Source organism: Humulus lupulus, chromosome 8, assembly GCF_963169125.1.
Source record: "Humulus lupulus chromosome 8, drHumLupu1.1, whole genome shotgun sequence".
Taxonomy (NCBI): Eukaryota; Viridiplantae; Streptophyta; class Magnoliopsida; order Rosales; family Cannabaceae; genus Humulus; species Humulus lupulus.
Window position 1 is genome coordinate 89971627 of NC_084800.1, and position 23165 is coordinate 89994791.

General features: G+C 35.4%; 1 protein-coding gene and 1 long non-coding RNA gene across 2 annotated transcripts; both read right to left on the bottom strand.

Moving 5' to 3' along the window:
* Nucleotides 1-1819: 1819 nt before the first annotated feature.
* On the bottom strand, nucleotides 1820-8423 carry LOC133798079 (uncharacterized). Its single transcript, XR_009875770.1, has 2 exons — nucleotides 7712-8423; nucleotides 1820-2021 (listed from the first exon to the last, which is right to left on the bottom strand). It is a non-coding gene; the product is annotated as an uncharacterized LOC133798079 (long non-coding RNA).
* A 5535-nt stretch (nucleotides 8424-13958) lies between these two features.
* Nucleotides 13959-14536, bottom strand: LOC133798080 (ubiquitin-like protein 5). Its single transcript, XM_062236264.1, has one exon. It carries the CDS (start codon nucleotides 14416-14418, stop codon nucleotides 14197-14199), a length of 222 nt encoding a protein of 73 aa, XP_062092248.1. The 5' UTR covers nucleotides 14419-14536; the 3' UTR covers nucleotides 13959-14196.
* Between the last annotated feature and the right edge of the window lie 8629 nt (nucleotides 14537-23165).

Here is a 23165-nt window from a genome sequence, read left to right on the forward strand (position 1 = left end):
TTATACTTTTGGAAACATGTTTTTACTTATTAAAAATTAGGGCTGATCATTGGGCGGGTTACAAGGCATTTTTACCCGTCCAATGTCATAATCGAATTAGCAAAAGTGACCCGTAACTTGCCCAATTAAGAAGAAAAAAAAAATTTCAACCTGTCCAATAATTTGGGCGGGTTGGTCGGGTTAACCCGCCCAAACCAAAATTGTATTTTTTTTTTGGTGGGTTGGTCGGGTCAACCCGCCCAAACAAAAGTGTTTTTTTTTTTTTTTTTTACATTTTTGTAATTTTTTTCTTTTAAATACTAGTACTAATAATGTGAAGTTTATTTTTTTAAGCTTAAAACAATATTTTAAATTTATAGTAAAAATATTAAAACAAAACTTAATTAATTTATATATTTATTTGAATATATTAAAAATAATAAATTTTTAATTGGGCGAGTTGGGTTATATTGGGCGGATTGATAATTATTTTCAACCCGCCCAATGTAACAATTGAGCGGTTTAAATTTTGGTCGGTTTATTCGGGTTGCGTTTTTTGGCGATTTTTTCGGGTTGGTTTGAGCGGATTATTCGGGTTGGGCGGGTTGTAAAAATTTCTGCACTGCCCTAAAAACTATTGGATTAGTAAAACACATGTACTATATAATTGAAAAATACATTCACTAATTAAAAATAAACTAAGTAGAATAAATAAATAAATAAATAAAAACTAAGACTAGCTCTAGTTTTTGAAGATGAACATTACTAGTGGTTTTTGCAATAATCTCAGCTTCTAGCAAACCATAATGGCCACCGAGTCCAATTGCACTCCTTGCCCACGTTGAGAATTGTAGTGCAACACGTTGAGTTAATCGAATGATTTTTCTTTTTGTGAGCCTTTATATTATTAATGTAAGGTGTTAAGCGACGTAATTCATATAAACAATTTTGATTAAAACTACCTTTAACGAAAGAAGTAGATGCTAAATTCAACGATTGGCGAATTTTTCTTCGGTTGCAATATCTTTCGCTTTTGTGGAACCAAATAGGTATTTGATTACGAGGGCACTCATTGGCAATATCGAGAACAGTATCGTAACACAAAGAGTTGATAGGTTGATTTTGACGAAGAAAGCTAAATATATTAGCAATGCATGGTTCCAATTGTGGCAACTCTTCGCAGTGTTGTGCTTCACAAAAGCTCAATACCAACATAAGAGATGACACAAAAATGAAAACACTCTTCATCTTAATAAACTCTATTCAATAATTTGCTCTCAATTAATCAATTATTTGTTCCCCTCTCAAAGAGCATTGGATGAAGAATTATTGTGTGATTCTTAATTAGTGCATTTGTATAGAGCTATTTTGCTTATGAAAATAATTTTTTTTAAATAATAATATCAAGATAAAAATAAATATCTGATAAGTTTTCAAAGAGAAATTGATTAAATATCATAAAAAATTATAATATATAATCAATTTTCTCAACGTAATTACTCCAAAATATATAATATTTTCAATTCAAAAACAATTTACCATGATATACACATCTTTTCTAAAAATATTTAAAAGTGATATAGGCATATTTACATTTAATTTTAAATATGATTTTTAAAATATTTTAACTGATGTTATTCGTCAAAATTACTCTTTAATTTTTAATACCCAATATTAGGCATATTTAAATTAAATTTATAATGTGACAATAGTTTAATTTAATATTTTTTTTAAATGATATTTAAATTATATCTTCAAAATAAGAATGATAATATTACTTTCTATAATTTATCATTTAAATTTAAATTTATAAATAACAAAATAATATTTAAATCTTAGATACAGCAACTGTTATTTATATCTCCACTCATTATTTTACATGCATATATAAATATACTAAATATATCACGAAAAAAAAACCAATAAAGTAAAATAAAATGATTACTATAATATTTGACGATGACGTTTGAGTCGGGGAGTTTTCGTGTATGCACCATTTCGATTTCGATCACTTTCATCTCTTGATCAGGCAATCGGACAACCTAGAAAAGAAGAAGAAGGAAGTCAACCTACGAAATCTCACATAAATTGTTGAGAAACATAGTGCAGCAGAGGATTCATGAGGCTACACACAGAGGAATATAGCAGATTGCTAACGGCCTTGTACGGAGTATGCAGGTGTGCTCACCCAATGATCATGTGGTCCCAAAAATATCTTTATGTTGTAATCATTTTCTAGAATATTCTGATTTGTAACAGCTGCATAGAGTCTTTTTCAAATTCACACTATTGTACAAAACATTCATATATAAATAGAATTACTCTGGCTCATAAAAACTGAGCTGATAATTTATATTCAATACACTGTTTTACATATTCAATCTTGGTATCAAGAGCCTTCTACTCGGCCCTAGCCATGTCGACTGGAAACGACTAAACTCCTCCCCCGGTTGCCACGCCAACTGGCACCTCTCCTCTCACTGGGTCAACCGTTGCCAGTGTAGCACCTAATGGTGCCTCACACTCTGCTCCCTCCTCCTCATCTCAGCTCCCAAATCCCTTTCCCCAACATTTCAGTACCCTCAACCAGCCATTTTCCCTAAAACTTGACCGCACCAATTTCTCCCTCTAAAAGATTATGGTCTCCACTATAGTTAGGGGTCATCGTTTAGATGGCTTTCTTACTGGTACTAAACCGTGTCCTAATGAGTTTCTTGATGCAGGTGACTCTTCTGGCAATACAGGTTCTGGGTTTGAGCGGCAAGTGAACCCCGAATATGAGCATTGGGTCGTCAACGACCAGTTGCTCATGGGCTGGCTATATAGCTCCATGTCTGAGGCTATTGCAACCGAGGTCATGGGCTCCTCTACTGCAGCTGGTTTATGGCGCGCCCTTGACGCTTTATATGGTGCCTACTCCAAATCCAAAATGGATGAGACTCGCACTCTTATACAGACCACTCGAAAGGGAACCACCACCATGAGTGAGTACCTTCGTCAAAAGAAGCAATGGGCAGACATCCTTGCTCTTGCTGGGGATCCATATCCTGAAGCTCATTTAGTTGCAAATGTGCTTTCCGGCCTTGATTCAGAGTATCTCTCCAACATTGTGCAGATTGAAGCTCGGTCTAGCACCTCCTGGCAGGAACTTCAAGACTTGTTACTCAGTTTTGACAGCAAGATTGAGCATCTCCACACCATTTCCTCTACTAGCAAACTCCTTGGCTCCCTTACTAGTCCTCAAGCCAACTTGGTTGCTAAGCCTCCTCCCTCCAGTCGCCGTGGCCGTGGCTCTTACTCAAATGGTGGGGGTGGTCGTGGCCCTACTGGTCGTGGTTCAGGGGGGCGCTCTCGTGGTAGAGGCAGGTCCACTTTCTCCAAACCAACATGTCAAGTTTGTGGCAAGTATGGCCATTATGCAGCTGTTTGTTACAACTGGTATGATGACAACTATATGGGATCTGACCCTAATACCACCTCATCTCAGAACAAGACACCTTCCAATCACAATGCCCTTGTTGCCACTCCGGAGATCTTGGACAGCGACGCCTGGTTTGCAGACAGTGGGGCCAGTAATCACATCACCTCAGATGTGTCCACAATGAACCAGAAACGAGAATATGGGGGTAAGGAAACTGTTACAGTAGGAAATGGAAGTAAGCTTTCTATAGCACACTTTGGAAATGGTTGTTTACTCACTAAATCTGGCCACACTTTATTGGTAAAAGAAATACTGCATGTGCCTAATATAGCTAAAAATCTACTTAGCATTTCTAAACTTACATCAGATAATAATATACTCATTGAATTTCACTCTAATTGTTGTTTGGTGAAGGACAAAGCAACATGGAAGGTACTTCTTCAGGGGATACTTAAAGAAGGATTGTATCAATTAGAGACATCAAATCCCAAGCCAAGTCTGCCTTCCACATCTCAGTTCAGCACTGCTGTTTCTTTTCCTTTTTCTGGTTTAACCAAAGTGTCTAGAGTCAATGTAAATCAGCCTATGGCTGACGAGTCTTTCCTTTCCAAAATAGATGTGTGGCATAGGAGACTAGGTCACCCATCTTCAAGAGTCTTAAGTCAAGTCCTAGAGTCCAATAATGTAAAACTTTCCAAAAATGAAATCAAAAGTTTTTGTGATGCTTGCCAATATGGAAAATCTCATGCTCTACCATATAAACTATCATCAAATCGTGCTCAGTTTGTGCTTGATTTAGTTCATACCGACTTGTGGGGGCCTGCCCCAATTGCCTCTAACATAAACCATAGGTACTACATACATTTCATTGACGACTTTAGTAGATTCACTTGGGTCTATCCTCTCAAAAACAAATCAGATGCATTCATTTCAAAGCCTTTGTAGAAAACAAATTTGACAGGAAAATAATATGTCTTAGAACTGATTGGGGAGGGGAATATCAAAGTTTTTCTGATCTTGTCAAAGTTCATGGGATTGAGTTTCAACACTCTTGCCCTCATACCTCCGCTCAAAATGGTAGAGCTGAACGTAAACATCGACATAAATGGGCCTCACACTCTTAGCTCAAGCTAGCATGCCTCTCAAGTATTGGTGTGATGATTTTCAAATGGCTGTCCATTTAATAAATAGGCTTCCCACACCTACACTTGATAAACCAGTCACCATTTGAGGTTTTGTATCTTCAAAAACCTGATTACACTTCAATCAAAACCTTTGGCTCGGCATGCTTTCCGTGTCTTCGTGCTTACCAATCTCATAAATTTCAGTTTCACTCAATCAAGTGTGTTAACTTGGGTTTTAGTGAGTCACACAAAGGCTATAAATGTCTCAGTCCCACCGGCAGAATATATATCTCTAGAAATGTAGTGTTTAACGAACTTGAGTTTCTCTTCAAACTTGGTTTCCTCAACAATTATCAATCTGAAAAACCAGTCATTATTCATAGTTCCTCTTCGACCATGCTACCTCTTTTTCCTTTCTCACCATCAACTTCAGTCTCCTCTCAACCTGATGGCTCTACTCGACCCTCTTTAGTATCTGCTGCTGAATTACCTTCCCTAGTGTGTTCAACCTCCTCTGCCACACACTAGGTGAATTCCAATGAGTTTGTTGCTACCGATTTTGTGAGTTCTGATGTTTTAGCTCGTACACAGTCAGGTTGTGAGGGGGACAATATGCAGCAGGTTGTTGTTTCAGGCTCAACCACACCTACTCACTCCATTCCAGTTGCACAATCTAAAGCTCCAGTCCCTACACATCCTATGGTGACACGTGCAAAGGCTGGAATATTCAAGCCAAAAGTATACATGGGCACTTCCAAATGGTGTCCAATGAGTGAAGAACCACACACGGTTGAAGATGCCTTGCAACATGATGGCTGGAAAGCCGCAATGAAGGCTGAGTTGGATGCCTTACAAGCTAACAACACCTGGACTCTTGTACCTCCCTCAAGCAGCTACAACTTAGTTGGAAATAAATGGGTCTTTAGGATAAAAAGGAAAGCAGATGGCAGTGTTGAAAGACTTAAAGCTAGGCTTGTTCCCAAGGGCTTCCATCAAAGGCCCGACATTGATTTCGGAGAAACTTTCAGCCCGGTTGTTAAGGCTTCAACAGTGAGGATAATTCTTACCATAGTTGTATCAAAAGGATGGGATATAAGGCAGCTGGACATTAATAATGCGTTCATAAATGGAGTTTTGGAAGAGGATGTTTATATGGCACAACCGCAAGGTTTTGAAGAAAAATCCAAGGAGAACTTTGTGTGCAAATTAAACAAGTCTCTCTATGGATTGAAGCAAGCACCAAGGGCTTGGTTTGAAAGACTCAAGAACACCTTCATACAGTGGAATTTCAAGAACTCCAAGGCTGATACATCATTATTTTTCTACAAGTCAGGAAAAACAATCATCATGGTACTAATCTATGTAGATGATATCATTGTTACTGGGAATGATAACAACAAAATCAGGGACTTTATTGCTGAGCTAAACAAGCGGTTTACACTCAAAGATTTGGGGCCCTTGCATTACTTTCTCGGTATAGAGGTGAGCCGAGATGAATCGAGCCTATATCTAACATAGACGAAGTACATAGAAGACCTACTGCGAAGAATGAACATGGTAAATTTGAAGCCATGTCCTACTCCTATGACTGTTGGGAGACCTATGTCTATTAATGATGGTGAACTTATGCACAATTCGACTGTCTATAGAAGTATAATCGGTGCCCTTCAATACTTGTGTCACACACGTCCAGATATAGCTTATGCAGTAAATAAACTAAGTCAATTTCTGCAATTACCTACATCTGTGCATTGGAGTGGAGCAAAAAGGGTCCTACGATATTTGAAAGGAGCAACTAAACTCGGCCTACACATCAGCTGCAATAACAAATTGAACATCACAGGATTCTCAGATGCCGATTGGGCATGCTGCCCCGATGATAGGAGATCAGTAGCAGGCTACTGTGTTTACCTTGGTGATTCGCTTGTGTCATGGTCTCGAAAAAGCAGACAGTAGTCTCCAGGTCTAGCACAGAATCTGAGTATCGAGCTTTAGCTCATGTGGCTGCGGAAATCTCATGGATTGAATCATTGCTGAATGAAATTGGTGCTCCTATAATCACACCCTCAGTCGCATGGTGTGACAATATTGGTGCTAGTGCCTTAGCATCCAATCCTGTGTTTCATACTAGAACCAAGCACATAGAAATAGACGTGCATTATGTGAGAGACAAAGTACTGCAACGAAAGCTTGAAGTCAGGTACATTCCGTCACACGATCAAATCGCCTTACCAAAGGGCTCACTTATGAGCGATTCCATTTTCTCGTCAACAAACTAGGTGTGAGAACATCACCCTTTCGTTTGAGAGGGGATGTTGAGAAACATAGCGCAGCAGAGGATTCATGAGGCTACACACAGAGGAATATAGCAGCTAGAATATTCCAGGATTGCTAACGGCCTTGTACGGAGAATGTGGGTGTGCTCACCCAATGATTATGTGGTCCCAAAAATATCTTTCTGTTGTAATCATTCTCTAGAATATTCTGATTTGTAACAGCTGTATAGAGCCTTTTTCAAATTCACGCTATTGTACAAAACATTCATATATAAATAGAATTACTCTGGCTCATAAAAACTGAGCTGACAATTTATATTCAATACACTGTTTTTACATATTCAATCTTAAATATTTATTTTTAAAAAGCAAATATTGTCAAATTATTTTGAAGATTTAAATTTAAATATCCCTTATTATTGGATTAATTATATAAAAATAAGGAGTGACTAACAAATCTTTGTTTTATAATATCTTTTGTGATCAAATTACCCTTAAATTTTATAAATTAGCCTGTTTAATAAATTTAAAAATTGATAAAATTTGACATAAAATTTAAAAAATAAAAATAAATTAATTACCTATCCCATCAAATTCATATTCAAAATCTAGAATCAAATAAAAAAAATCAAAGCATAAATTCATAACTGAAACCAAGATTTAAAATCAGTATTCAAATCAAAATATGTTTTGAGCTCATCCTGAAACTTAGATTCAATCATCAATACAACATTTTTTATCAAAATAAATTAAATCCTAAAAAAAGTAAAAATTAAGATCTACTATGACAAATTTAATAAACAAACCCTAAAAAAATAATTCTAGATCCTAATCTCACAACAAAAATTCATACAAAATCTAAAAAGTCTCTCAATACTCAAATTTGAAAATAACAATAAATCTCAAAATACCTCAAGATGAGAATCTCACAACTATTGTCAAAGGCCTTCCTCCTTGTCACAATTGGAACCAAGAACTCCAGTTGTCCTCAATCGACACAACCCCCTTACAATAGGCCTTTTCGGCGAATCAAACCCCATCAACCATTTCATCCATGTCACGACTTCAGATCTCCGTCTCAGACCACTCATGGTTGTCTCATATCATCGTCTCCGACCACAGATGGTGACCTCATATCTTCTTTTCTGACCTCTTATGATAGCCATGCCTCCGTCTTGGCAAGGTACTTGCAAAAAATAAACATGGAGGAGACAAGAAGAAGAAGACGACTTAGACTTCAGAAATGGATGGGTGAAGCGAGCACATCTAGCATTGGGCGGACTTGGGCAAGCTGGAAGAGGGTCAGATCTGCATCGGGCGAACTTTAGGGCTTGGATCTGGCAGCGTCGGATTGGACAAAGAGGAGGAGAAGATGAACATAAGAGGAAGAGGAAATACTTTAAATTTTGTTTAAAGGGTTTTTTTTTTCAGCTGCAATTATCATTCTTTACACTTTGTAATATTTAAGTCTCAAAAGTTGATTTTGTATCAACTAGGTTCCCAATTTTTTCAAATCATATCATTTAGGTCTTTAAATGTTATTTTTAGTTCTTTTTTCTTTGAAAATACATAGAAAAATTACAAAAAAAATGGTGAATTAATCTTAAAAAAATTTGGACACATAATTTATGACAATAACATACATGTCATTGAAAAAAATATATTTTTATGGAATTTTTTAAAATATTTAATATTTTATAAATTAAATTGATATTTCATTAAAAAAATATTCTTATCTACAATTTTGTTTTTTAATTAATACTAATAACTATATTTTCTCGATTATCTCGATAATATTAATTTTTATTATGTCTATGCTTGCTTATTTTATACATTTTTTTAAATAATGCAACTTATAAGTGAATAGTGTATATAAAGTCATTTGTGTGCATATATATGTTTAGTTATAAGTTACATTATAAAAAATTTACAAAATAAAAATAAATGTGTACATGATAAATATCGATAATTTCGAATAATTCAGTTATTAATATTAAAAAAATGTAGGCAAATTTTTTTAATGAAAAATTAATTTAATTTATAAAACTATTAAATATTTTAAAAAATGTCATGAAAAATATTTTATTCAATGTCATGTTTGATATTGTCATAAATTAAGAGGTCCAAAATTTTTAAGATTGATTCACATTTTTTTATGTATTAGATACAAACAACGTGCAATATGGATATTTGGTTAGTTTTATTTATAGAATTTGTTAATTATTTTTATTAAATTTATATTAATGTCATATAAATTTCAAATAAATATTTTATTTATTTTTGTTTAAGTTTAGGTTTGTTCTAATTTTTGAATTTGAGAATGACAACAAGAGATTATATATTATATGTTTAATGTAATTTTAAATATTATACGTGAATTTTAAATTTAAGTTTCTTGCTAATTTTTTTTTAAAAATAATTTGTTGCTAATTGACAGTAGATTATATTATATGCTTAATATGATATTATTTTAATAAGTGAGTTTAAGTTTAATTAAATTTTATTTAAATTATAAAACATATAATTTTATTATTTTTAAATAATTATCATTGTAAAATATCTCAAAAATATCATATTTTAATTGGTTTGATTATAATTATCATTGTAAAATATCTAAAAAATATCATATTTTAATTTTTGTAATTATTTATTTTATTTTATTTAAGTTTAAGGGTTTACAAACTGTTAAATATAAAAATATTTCGTTAGAGTTAACATTTAAAAAAAATAAAAAACCGTTGAAGCAAAAAATTTCCGTTATCTATACACTTATTATATAGAAGAGATTTTGAAAAACAAAAGAAATAAAAATAACATTTAGGGACTTAAATGATACGATTTAAAAAATGTTGAGGACCTAACTAATACAAAATTAACTTTTGGGACTTAAGTATTACAAAATGTAAAAAATAAGAACTGCATCTAAAAGAAACTCTTGTTTAAATTATTTTTTTTAGCAAGAATAAGAAGAAGAATTAGTTTAATTTTCTTTTTAAATTTTGTTAGTATAGATATAATTTGTTGTAATTTTTATTTGAATTTTTGTTATGATAGGCTTAATTTTCGGATTTTTCGTTTAGGATTTAGTTTTAGTTTTAATTTTAACACTTCTATTATTTTTAAAATTTTATATTATTTTCAATTTAATAATAATTTATTTTATATAATTTAAACTATTTGCAGCATCAACACTCATTATTTTTAATTTTATTTACTTATATACCAAATATTTTCTTTCGATAAAAATACTGATTGTTATCATCTTGATGCATCTGTCACTACAAATGATATTACATGTCATTTGTGATAATTAGGATGACACGTGTCAATCTATATTTGGTCCAAGCCATAATTTTAAAAAAATCTTTAAATAATTTCAAAATTAAAAAAAAACTAATGAAATTTATTTTAATAAAATTAAAAACAATTTTTTTTTCTATCATCTTCTTTTTTGCTGTGTTCTTCAATTCTTCTTCCTTGCCTTGCCTTATACTTCGAAAAAAATTTAAACCAAAGAGAAGAAAATAGCATAAAGAATAATACAACCAACACTAAACCACGATCAAATTTGGAAATATATAGATATGGATTAAACCCATGTAAAAACAACACAAAATCTGCAAACCCAGAGATCCAAATCTCATCATCATAACTTGAACCTTTTTCAAGTACACTGATTTTCAAGCAATAATCCAACAAGTTCAATTTGTCAAGCAAATAATCATCGTGAACAATTCCAAAATTTATACTCCCAAATCATGAAAAATTCGACAATTCATAACCAGCAAAAATTTCCAAACCCATGATAATCAATTCTGAAAAAGTCAAAAGCAAACCCATGAGATTAAACTTCTCTGTCGGCCTCGTCAGATCCAAGCTTTCACTGTCCACCTCGTCAGATCCAACTTTCGTTGTCGTCCATCTCGTTAGATCAAAGTCTCTTCTGCCCTCCAATCTCATATCCATGCCTTCGGCATGTCGTATTTCTATTTCCTAGATCAGCCGCTGCCATTTATCTGCGAGCCTAGCGAACCAAGATCTGCGTTTCCTAGATTTGCTGCTGCCATTGATGATATGCATTCAAGTTCTACCTCCCAATCAAAGAAGAAATTTGGACCCATTCGGCTAAGCTTCTATAAGCTTTTTTTTTAGCTTCTCTGATTAAAAAAAGTCTTGTTGGAGGTGTTTTAGTAAAATATAAAAAGTAAATATTTTTTTAGAAATCATTTTGGGAGAAGCTAGTAGACATAGTTTCTCTCTTTAAGAAATTATTTTCTAAATTAAAATAATTTTTATAATTTTTAATTTACTCATAAAAGATTATTTTTTTATTAATATCTAAATACTTTAAAAATAATTTTTCATTAAAAAAATATCTTATTCTTTTACTTATTTTTTTATTAATATAATAATTATCCAAACTGAAAAATTAACCTACAACTTTCTTATATAAACTTTTAGTTATAAGCAAAAGGGAAATTTTAGCCAAACATGACATTGGGAATAAAAGAAAAGAAGAAATCAGAGTAAAATAAATTAATTTGTTTATATTTTTATTATTTAAAATAAAAAGCAATTAGTTTTTTTTATTATTTTTAAATCACTTAAGCTTTTTTTTTTAATAAAATATAATTTTGGACCAATAAAAATGTGACACATATTATCCTAATCATCACAAGTGACACCTAACGACCCTGATAGTGATGAATGCAACAAAATAGTTTCATTCGATATTTTTGCCGCAAATAAATGTATATAAGTGTATAAAATAAAAAACAATAAATATTTATACCACAAATTTAAAAACATGAGTATATTTTAGTCATTAAAATATATTTTAACCAAAATTGAGTAGAAAATATTATTATAATCTATTATGCAAAATACAAAATTCAAATAGTACTTTCCCTAATAACAAAACAAAACACATAGTCATTTAACAAAATATAAGATCTGCCAAATCCAAATTAGTACTTTCCCTAATAAATAAATACTTGATATATAAAAGTGTTCTCCTTTTACTGGTTTTCCCTAAGATACTCTATCCTATTACTTTATTTCTATTAATTTTCATTAAATTTCTCTTGAACCATAAAATTTACATATTGGTGGAGTAGAAATTAATTTCAAATAATTTTGTGGAAACTACTTTCTACACACGACAATGTGACCTAAATGAATCGTGTCGTCAATAACATCTTCACCGTCGAGAGTAACGATGAGTCGAAGAACGTCGTGCATTGATGGGTGTTGGGGGCCATATTTACTATCATGAGGTCTTTTCTTGTAGCTGGTATATTCATAGGTTTTTCCTCGAATCATTCTTTCATGAATTACTAACCATCCTTGAAACGTGGAACCTAATTTGTGTGTCGTTTTTATCATTCTCGGAGAACATATCCAATTAGTTATCAATGAGAGCCACCTCCTAAGAACTTTGTCAGGAAGCGGCCTTCCAAGGCTCCTCGAGCCATGAACGACTTATCAAAATCCCAAGAACCCTTAAAACACTTTCCATGTGTCAACCAGAAAGACATTCAGAACTGCATACACCTGTATGACATCTAATGGATGTAGAGATTGTGTTGCCAGTTTCTTACAAGCGGCAAAAAAAATATACCACGATGTTACTTGACTTGGGAAAACGTACAGCTACTACTCTCATATGTACCAAAAAGCACATTTCCCTAAAAAAACTATGGACTTGAGATCCTCGTATTAGGTCGGCTAAATATCTAATGAGGCCCACAAACTTGTTCTTACATTTTTATTATAATCAGGCCCCATCAACCGCCTATAAATAAAGCTAAGACATCACTTGTAAAATAATCAAACATCTAGAAATGAATGAGAATCCCTACTAGTATAAAAATGAAGAATATATAATTAGAGTTTTATCCCTTTCTCTCACTCAATAGATGTTTCTGGTATTTTTTATTGCATGCAAAGGTGCTGCTTGAACTCTAAGAAGACTTGCACTTTGCAAGTTCTTCATCTTAAATGCAATTAACTACTAGAACTAATTAATAGCCTGAACCAGCTGTATTATTCTATTTTTTTCTTTAAGCTTTACATTTTATTCATTATTGAGGGAAACTCCAATCAACACAAATCTTTTCTTTTTCGTTTGTAAGCAGGAAACTAGTTTTAAATTCTCATTTTAAATCAAAAAATAATAAAAAAAACTCATATACTAAAGGCTCCTCCTATAAATGAAACTTTTTTTAAAAAAAAAATTATTCATACATCAAATGCAAACATCATAATTATTTGATGTGCCTTAAAACTTAATGTGTTCTTTATTTGTTTTCATGATTTTATTTTCATTATGTAATGATCTATATTTGTACATTTATGTCTTATTACTAGAAGATGACTACAAATCTCAATATGAATAATAAGAAATCTCATTATGAATGACAAGAATTTGTTTTTCATTTGTTGATTGTTTGGTTAGTAGGAAACTGATGAGTGTTTGTATGTGCCTAGAAAGTAGTGGAGTATCTTTTTTCCTTAAAAATACAGAGTATTTCCTTCTAATTTTTTTTATAACTGTTTATTATAATTATGGCATATTTCCAGTAAATTTTTGAAAATTTTTAGTTTACCAGTGTTAAAAAATATAATTCCTAACTATGTGTTTTCGAAAAAAAATTACAAAAAGATATTATAACTATAACACGACCACCAAAAAAAATTGAAAAAAAAAACATTTTAGGAAGATTGAAAGAGGAGATAGCATAGCACTCTACAGAAATACTCCTCTACAGTATGAATGTGGGTGCTAAAAGTCAATTGTGAGCCACAAAGTTTTGCTTTTATCTCCTAAATTTGGTGGCACAAGAAATTTCCTATCTTTATTATATTAACTAGTCATATTATATTTGCTAAAAAAAACTAGTTATATTAAATTATTACACAAACAATACATATTGATCTCGTTATATGAGCGATATATTATATTATCAACTAATAAGAATGAGTGAGCTAATCATCAATTAGTGATTGGATTAATCTTTCAATATGTTACTCTAATTCCATAGCCAAAACACACAAGAAAAATGACCCAATCGGCTCCATCCTAATCATTCTCTCCAACTTGATCATTTTGTTTCTACTTAAAAGAGTTGCACTAGTTAAGTGTTTTTTTTCAAAATGAAAAAAAAAAAATAGATCATTCATTCCATAACATCATACGCTTAAAAGCCCTAATCTCTATTGGGGCCAAATAATTACATCATACTATTATAGTACCAATTTCTCATAAGAAACAGTAAAACATAGACAGAAGCACAGTTCTTGTAATTTTTAACAAGAAACGTTGATCGAATAGCAGCCCAAACACAAAACAGAAGCGAAAGCGAAAAAAAAAACGTACTGAAGAAGAAGGATGAAATCAGTTGTAGTAGAGCTCGAGACCCATGCCGTCATGGATCTCGTAGTCCTTGAGGGTGATATGGTCCTTGTAGATGTTGTACCACTTCTGAATTCGAATCTTATCGGCTCTGGTTCCGGTCTGGGCCGCCACAAGCTTCTTCAGGTCGCCGATGGTGTCATCCTCGTTACACTTAACCTTCACCTTCTTTCCTAAGCGATCATTCAATACCACCTCGATCATCTTCGTTCTTCAATAGCAATTTCTGAAACCCTAAATTCCCAAAGTTTGGAGTTTTAATGGAGAAAGAGCTTGAGAAAATAAGCTTAGTGAAAGGCGGTGGTGCGCAAATAAGATTATATAAATGAAGCAGGAGGGGAGATGCGTGTAGACCAAGTCGTCTTTATTGAAAGACCACAACAAATTTTAAAATATAATAATGATAAAGAAATTATTTGATTGGATAATATAAAAGGCTTCACCCACCGCCTTAGGTTATGAAAATACATTTATATCCTTAGTCAAATTAAAAAATTACTCTCATGCATAGGTTAAAAATATATCTCAAAATTCTTCCACTGCACATTTGGAGGATACTATTCCCCATCAAATCCTATTTTATAAATTTTTATTATTCCTCTTATTCAATTTATTAGTTAAATAATAACACTAGAAGAAAGTTCTTGGAAGGAGCAACTCCACCATTCATTTTATTTTAGTGGGAAATCCAAATAAAGTTACATGTTTCTATTCCTCCAGATAAATTTAAAAAACACTGAACAAAAATTAATTTTTAATCAAGAATTTCAAGACCTCATTTTAGTCGATTTTCACATGATAATTAATAGACATTGAACAAATTAGAATTAGGGACAACATTATAGGTTATGATAAGATAACACGACATAAAATTAGTAAGTTTGAGCTTAGTATAAACAAATATGAGTTAAAATAGGTTAAATCCGATTAGACACGATTAAATTTCATGTATAAATCAGATTGACCCACTAAATTTAAAATTGACATGTTTAACTCGATTAATTATAAATTAATAAATAAGTCATATATAGGATAACCATAAATTAACTCATTTATTAATATATTTAAAATGTGTTTACTACATTCATTTGTAATATAAAATTAAAAGTTAAAAGAATACAATAATACTTTATTTTGGAGATTTGATGACTATAATGTATTATTTTAGTATATGATTACTTAAATTTTGAATATGAGATTTATGCTTTAATTTTAAATTTATTGCATAAGTTAAAATGAACATTTGTAACATATAAATGTGTTATATAAGTTTAAATGACATGTTTGAACTTGTTTATTTATGTGGGTCAAATAGGTCAAAATTATAAACGTGTTTGGTACGGTTAACACGACTTGAATATACCATGTATAAATATCATGTTAAATATGTCATGTCACGAGTTTACCTATATATAAATGTGTTGTATTCATGTTTCATTTTATGAGACGTTATTTAATCGTGACGTGTTCGTGTTAAGCTTAATCGTATCATGTAATAATTTTATTGATCCGAAATACGATACTATGATACGAAATTCTAGCCCTAGTTAGAATGAACCCTTTTCACCAAATTTTGTAGCTAAGATACTGCGCATTGGATTTGGTTTTTTCTTTTTTAGATAATTTTTATTATTATTATTTGGAATGTTTTGAAGAGCAAAAGCTAAAGAATTTCAAAATAGAAAAAAGAAAATATAAATCTTTTATTTTTTATTCTTTGAATTAATTTATATTAGTTTAAATAGAATATAATTATAAAACATTATATATATAGATAAATATTACAAATATTAAAAGATATAGATATATTATTTGTTACACCCAAATTTATTTTCGATATCGAAAGTCAAGCTCGTAAGGTGTAAGCTCGAAATAAGCAAACTCGTCATATAATTAGCATTAATGAGAAAATCAAGAACAATCTCGATGAATATTAAAACAATGACGTCGGAATTGGTGAGCTCGGAACTACGTGGTCTTGAAGGTGTTCTGAGGTTACAAGTCGAGCTCGAAGCTACAATAACAAGGATTTAACACTTGTATAAATCTCCTAGTTCATCTTTTATCATCAGACAAGACGGTTCGAGCTCGGGAATTATGAGCTCGGAATGGATGATCTCGATGAAGTTACTTGTTAAGATCAAGGCAAATGGAGGTAGCAAGCTCGTGATGATTAGTTGATCTCGGAGGCATTCGATTATTTGAGGTCGATAGCCAGGTGTGAACATAGTTACTGTTTGAGAATCCCTATATTTAAGGAATTGGTTGTAATTTGTTGTTAAATCTCGAATATCATGGGATTTATACGCATATTATATAATTATATATTATTTGTGATTCGAATAATAACTCCCCGAAATGTGAAGGGAGATATTCAGTAAACCAATCTATAAATAGATTGGAGCTATTCATTTGTACAGGAGGGAGAAATTTGTATTGGGGAATACTCTGTTAAATTGCTTCCAAAAAGCTTTGAGAGAATTCGATAGTTCAATAACATCGACTCGTGGACTAGGCAGATTTTAACTACTGAACCACGTAAAAAATCGTGTCTTTTATTGTTTGTTTCTTCTGGTATTTTGTTTAATTACTCTTCATTTCTATGTTGACAAAAAACGGCGTCAACAGTTTGGTCCTTTCATTGAGAGTCATTAATCAAGACGTGAGTCCGTTTAATCAGAAAACCTCTTGAATCATCAATGGGCGTTGCAAACAACCCCAGTACTGGTGGGCGACCATTGCCCCAGATACCTGAGGAGCAGACTCCTCGTATCGAGGACTATCCTCGACGACCAGGAAAGCAGCCCATGGTGGACTTGGACCCTAAAGAAATGAGTGATTCGTCTAATTCTCGAGGGTCGCTTGCACCCAGGGCAGATGAGGATCTGTATTACAATCCCGAGAGGTACGTCCCTATTGTGGAACTTGAAAATTTCCAACTATGCAATCAGTTGGCAAAGGCAACAAAACGCAATGAAGAATTAGCCAAACAGGCTGCTAAAGCCCAGGCACCTCCCCGGAGACCTAGAGGACGTCCACGTGGGAGCACGGCTACTAGGAGGGCGGAACAAGCGTCGCAGCCGAATCAACTGAGGCCCCGGAGAAGTACCCGGACTGAGGCCATCGTCAACCCAACTGCAGAATTATCGACAGAAATGGGTAATAACCGAGCCCCTCTAGTAGCTCAGAACCTGAATCCTGATGTTGCCAGAAACAACCCAGAGCCTGTCCAGGCAAACTCTAGGCCATCCAGGCCCGACAATGGGAGACAGCCACCATCACCCATAAGGCACCCCTCGCCAGTTCGAGAGGTCCCACGACCTGCACCATGGAGGCCATCTCGCAGCGGCAGTCGAGATGGAAACCGACAAGCTAGGCCTGGATAAGGGAACGAAAGGGAGGTTACTTGTAACGCCCTAACTCCAGGGACCGTTATGGTGTGCCTTATAAACAGTGCTAAACTCGCTAATCGAGTCATTTAGCCAAAAGCGTGTAACTAAGTATGATTAGCAGCTTAGGGATTAAAAATTTTGGTTAAGATATAACGTTTCATTAGAACGTTTACTGTATACATTGGGATCCCAAAAATATAATTTAAAGGTCTATTACAAGAAAATATTTACAACTAGTCGATCTAAGCGGCAAAACAGGGTTTGACCCTAGTTCCTTTTTCAACCCTCGGCCATGGTGGTCGAGCAGCCGCATATGTACACATTGTCACCTAAGCTCTCTAGCTCAAGGATGGTCTAGCTTTCATTTGCCTTTACCTGCACCACGTAGCACCCGTGAGCCGAAGCCCAGCAAGAAAACTTAATATGCTCATGATCAATAATAACATGCATCAAATCATAAGGCACACACCTAGCAAATATAACCCTATTCAAGCAGGCAAATAAATTCACGAAATGATTGTAGTGGACAAAATTCGTATACTTGAAAAATAATAGTCCAACAAGCAGTCAGTCAGCCCAATAAGCTATCTAACTAGCCAAGAAGGCCCAAAGCCCATGTAAAATAGGCTCGCATATACAAAGTACCATCCAATTACCCAAAACCATACCCGGACCCGAATTCGGATACACTCAGTCAGCCAGGGACCTTGAAACAGTCAAGGCTCCCATCACGTTCGCCAAGAATCTCGGAATAAAACCACTTGGAGCGAGTCAAGCGAAGGAGAAAGACGGAGGAGGACGGAACGAGGAGGAGGACAATAAATAAGACCATCAGAGGTTGAGAAAAGGCATCAAATAATCACTGAACTTTCTTTACTCTCTAATTGAAACGAAGGCTACTCTATTTCTGAGCAATCCAGTCAAGCAAGACTAATTAGTCAGTCTGATTGGACCTGACCTAGTCGCTTGACTCCTCCGTCATCGCCATCGTCACTCTGACCATTTTACGACTCCTTCATCCATCATCATTTCGACTATTTATATCTTAATTTTATTACTTTCTATTAGCTCTCGTTACAACCCGACTGACTTGAGCGTCGGAGTCCCTTTGGCTGACACCCCACCGGTGCTCCCAATTGAACTCTCGTCTCTCTTCTTTTTGTTATTGACAGGTTGCTGGTGCCCATCTAATCAATTGTAGGAAATCACCTCTACAATGATGGGTATCCAGGATAAGGAATCCTGCCCTTCTGAGTGGATGACTATCAAGTCAATCTCAATTAGATAAGTGATTTAACACTGGTGATTCCAGTAAGCATACCAGGTTTATAACCCTAAATAGAAGAGTGACAGTTGTAATGGTCACTAAAGTGGGTTCCGTTCCCATTAGCCATGTGACGATGGGGTCACCGGGGCTTTATAGATGAGTGAACATTTCACTAACTTGAACAAGATAGGTGTTCGATGAACTATTCACCAATATAACCTATCGCATGACCATAGAGTCACAACCATGGGATTCCGCTCCCTAGCCATGTGACAAACTGTCACCTAGGCCTTTGGCCCTGGCTCTGAGTAACTAGTCCTAGACTAGTTAAGCGCTTATCATTTTCATCGACCTTAGGGTCGGTCCAGCATTAATGCTCCTAGAATCAATTAACACTGATATCGATTAGATCTAATCTTTTATCGGCCTTGCGTTCATGACGTTATGCCGTTTCTGACTCTCAGGTCAGTAATACGCGACTAGTGCCGACCCTGACTAGTCAGTGCCATACACAAGTAAGCAATGCTACCAAACATATATCATATGTCAAATATCCAAATACAGGGCATTCAACATGCTTACTTAATAATTGCTAGCAAAACTAGGATCATGCATTAACACAGAGGCTCAAGCTCTGAACAATCTCATATTCAATATTCATAGCATGTCCTAATCACATGTTTCTCGTGCATCACATGCATCACATTTAAACATCCAACATGCATCAAGATTAACCATGCATGTCACATATACACAGGATGCAGTTTTCTTACCTCTGGTTCGAGCGAAGAACAATAATTGAACGACCCTTGAGAATGATCGATCTTTTAGTCCTTTAGCGATCACCTAGTCATAACCAAATACAATCTTCGATTAATGAAAATTAACAATAATAGGGTCTTGATCTAAACCCCACTCTCGGGACCCCGAAATGTACCCACATGGTGAGTAGATTCGATCCCGGGCCTTAAGGAAAGAAACCCTGAGCCAAAAACCCTTAAAAACACTCAAAACGGGGTTCTGAAGAAACAGGGTACACTGTAGCGCTACCCCCCTAGCGCCCCAGCGCTCTTCACAGAACCAAAACTGCCTAGAGCCACATCAGGTAGCGCTGTAGCGCCCCTTAATGGGCGCTGTAGTGCTACCTTCAGCCTGAAGTTTCCCATAAACTTCTCCCTTCAATTCCACCATTTCTAACCCAAACCAAAAGCTTCCAAACATCAAATTAAGTCCCAAATGAACCCAAAAACCATCCCCACATGTCCTAGGCACCACAACCCCAAGAACCCTAGCCAAAACTCCAATTAATTCCCAACTTTCCAACTCAAATAACCAGCTGAAACTCAACTAGGAAAACAGAGCAATAACAAGAGTTCTAATGGCTAAAAACTCACCTCAATTTCAGCAACACACCCTCTTCAATGGTAGAGCATAACCCTAGCTTATTACAGTTTGGTTCCTCAAAAGAGCTTGAAAATTCAAAGAGAAATGGAAGAGAAAACCATCGGGAGAGAAGGAGAAAGTGAGACTCTGTTTTTCTACAGCTTTCCAAACTTAAAGGGTTGATATAAATCCTTAAGGGTGAAAAGACCTAAATGCCCTCAAGTCTAAAATAAAACCTTAACATCCACCAAGGGCAAAATCGTCCTTTCGCACCTATTTTGTTAATCATAATTAACACCCTCCAATTCCCGTTATTCTCAATATTCTCAAATACCAATAATTCATATCCCATTACCCTTTAATTCCTGGTAATGTTCTAACCATTAAAATCACCCCGAGACTCACCCCGAGCCCCGAATTGAAACTCGTTATGACCAGACCGAACACTTGCATTTCATGATCGTCTCATGCCGAAAGGCTCGAACAAATCCACATATAATGTGGTACCATTCATAACTCACCCACATGCACGAAAATACACAATTACGCCCTCAACGGGCCAAATTACCAAAATGCCCTTATAATTAAAAATGAATCCATATGCATGCATTTATCATCATATTATAATATAATTCACATAAACATGCATATAATCATTTAATAACATAATAAATCAATTATGACCCTCCCGACCTCCTAATCAAGGTCCTAAACCTTATTAGGGATTTTGGGGCATTACACTACTCGAGATCACAGAGCTCCTCAACCTTTGGGAAGCCAAATGTCAAGATCACAAACTATTGGAACAAGGAGGCAAGCAGGGGACCCACCTCGTAATCATTGAACCACACATCCAGAGAGGGCTACAAGTTATGTAAGCAGAAGCTCGGACTACACTTGGTTCATAAGCATTTATAATACTGAGCCAAGGCGTACTGGGAATCAAGGGAATCACCCTGATCTGTGGGATCATCTAAACCATAACCGAGGGCGAGATAATCCCCCGAACCCTGATTTGCGAGATCATCTGAATGATCATAAGCAGCCAACATATAATCATGTACTAAGACATGGAGCTGGAGTTGTTATTAATGATAACCAGCTCCCTCAAGTCCAGGCTCGACCCCCAGTGGATCTGGTCCAGGAAAGGATTGATTAGTTAGAAAGAGCATTCAGGCTCATGCAAGACGAGCGGAATAGGGATAAGGCTGGGGAGTCCGACGAGGAGCTCGAGCCTTTTGCCCCACATATTACTAACCCTCTGTTTCCCCAAGGATTCAGAATACCCTATGTAGCACCATTTGATGGAAACTCAGATCCGTATAGTCATCTGAGTACTTTTAACACCATCATGCGAGCCAGCAATGTTGGCTACGAGCTTAGATGTATGCTGTTTCCAGCCACTCTTACAAGACCAGCAAAAAGCTGGTTTGAGAAGTTTCGAAGACATTCGATCTCGTCTTGGGATGAATTAGCTAGAGAATTTAAGAAACAATTTAAGGCTATGGTTGGCATCAAGTCTGAGGCCTCAACCTTAACCAATGTCCAACAACAGCAACACGCGTCACTAAAGAATTACCTTACGAGGTTTAACCTAGAAGTGGCCTGAGCCCAAAATTTCGATGATAGTGGCCACCTGATGGCCGTTAGAGATGGTATTTTTCCAGGAATCCCTCTTTGGGAAGATTTACAAAGGAAACCTATTAGGTCACTAACCGAGTTCAATCGGAGGGCCCAAAGGTTTGTCAATTTAGAAGAGGTGAGGTTAGCATTAAACTTGACCTCACAGCCCATAACTACAACAAAAAATATGAACTCTGCTTCGACCTCGGTGGCCCCATCAACTTCAAAACCCTCCTAAAAGGAAGAAGAATGAAGGGAATAACCCCGAGGTTGATGGATGGAAAAAGAAGAAAGGGGATAAATATTTCTCCGTATACAAAGTGTATACCGAGCTCAACGAGACTCGGGAGAATATTTACCTGGCCAATGAAAACCAGGTTTTGTTTAGACAACTTGACCCCATGCGGAATCAGAAGGCGAAAAGGGACTCAAACAAATACTGTAGATTCCACAGAGACATCGGACATACGACCGATGAATGTCAACAATTGAAGGAAGAGATCGAAGGTTTGATCTCAAGAGGATATTTTGAACAGTACGTCAGGAACCAAAATTCCAATCAAGCCTCAACAAGTCAGAGGGCAGCAGCTACACAACCTGCCCAACACAACAACTCCCGAGCTTAGGAGGACGAGAGACCCCCTCCGATTGATGGAGGGGATGTAGTAACCATATCGGGGGGACCTCATATTTCAAGCTCGGGCAGCAATGCCCAAAAAAGATACGTAAATGAGCTCAAAACTAGAGACGATTCTCCCTACGAACCCGAACCACGAGCTCCAAAACAACAAAGGGTTGAGACTCAACCCATAACATTTACCAAAGAGGATGCGTCACACCTCCAATTTCCTCATAACGACCCCCTGGTCATTACTCTCCAGCTCGCGAACAAAAGGGTACGTCAAGTCCTGATTGATAATGGGAGCTCTGCGAATATCCTTTACAAAGCCACTCTAAAAAAGATGGGACTCACGCTTCGCGCTTTGAAAGCATGTGCAACAATGTTGTACGATTTTTCAGGAGAAGGGATTTCCTATATGGGATCCATTGAACTCCCCGTAACCTTGGGAGATTATCCGATCTCAGTAACCAAGATGATGGAGTTTGTAGTGGTGGACCTCCCGTCAGCCTACAACGTACTGCTCGGGAGACCCGCCCTGATTGGGTTGGGGGCAGTGTCATCTGTTAGGCACTTGGCCATCAAGTTCCCGAATTCTAGTGGCATTGGGATGCTGAAGGGAGATCAGCTCGCAGGAAGGCAGTGCTACAATATTTCCATAAGAGGA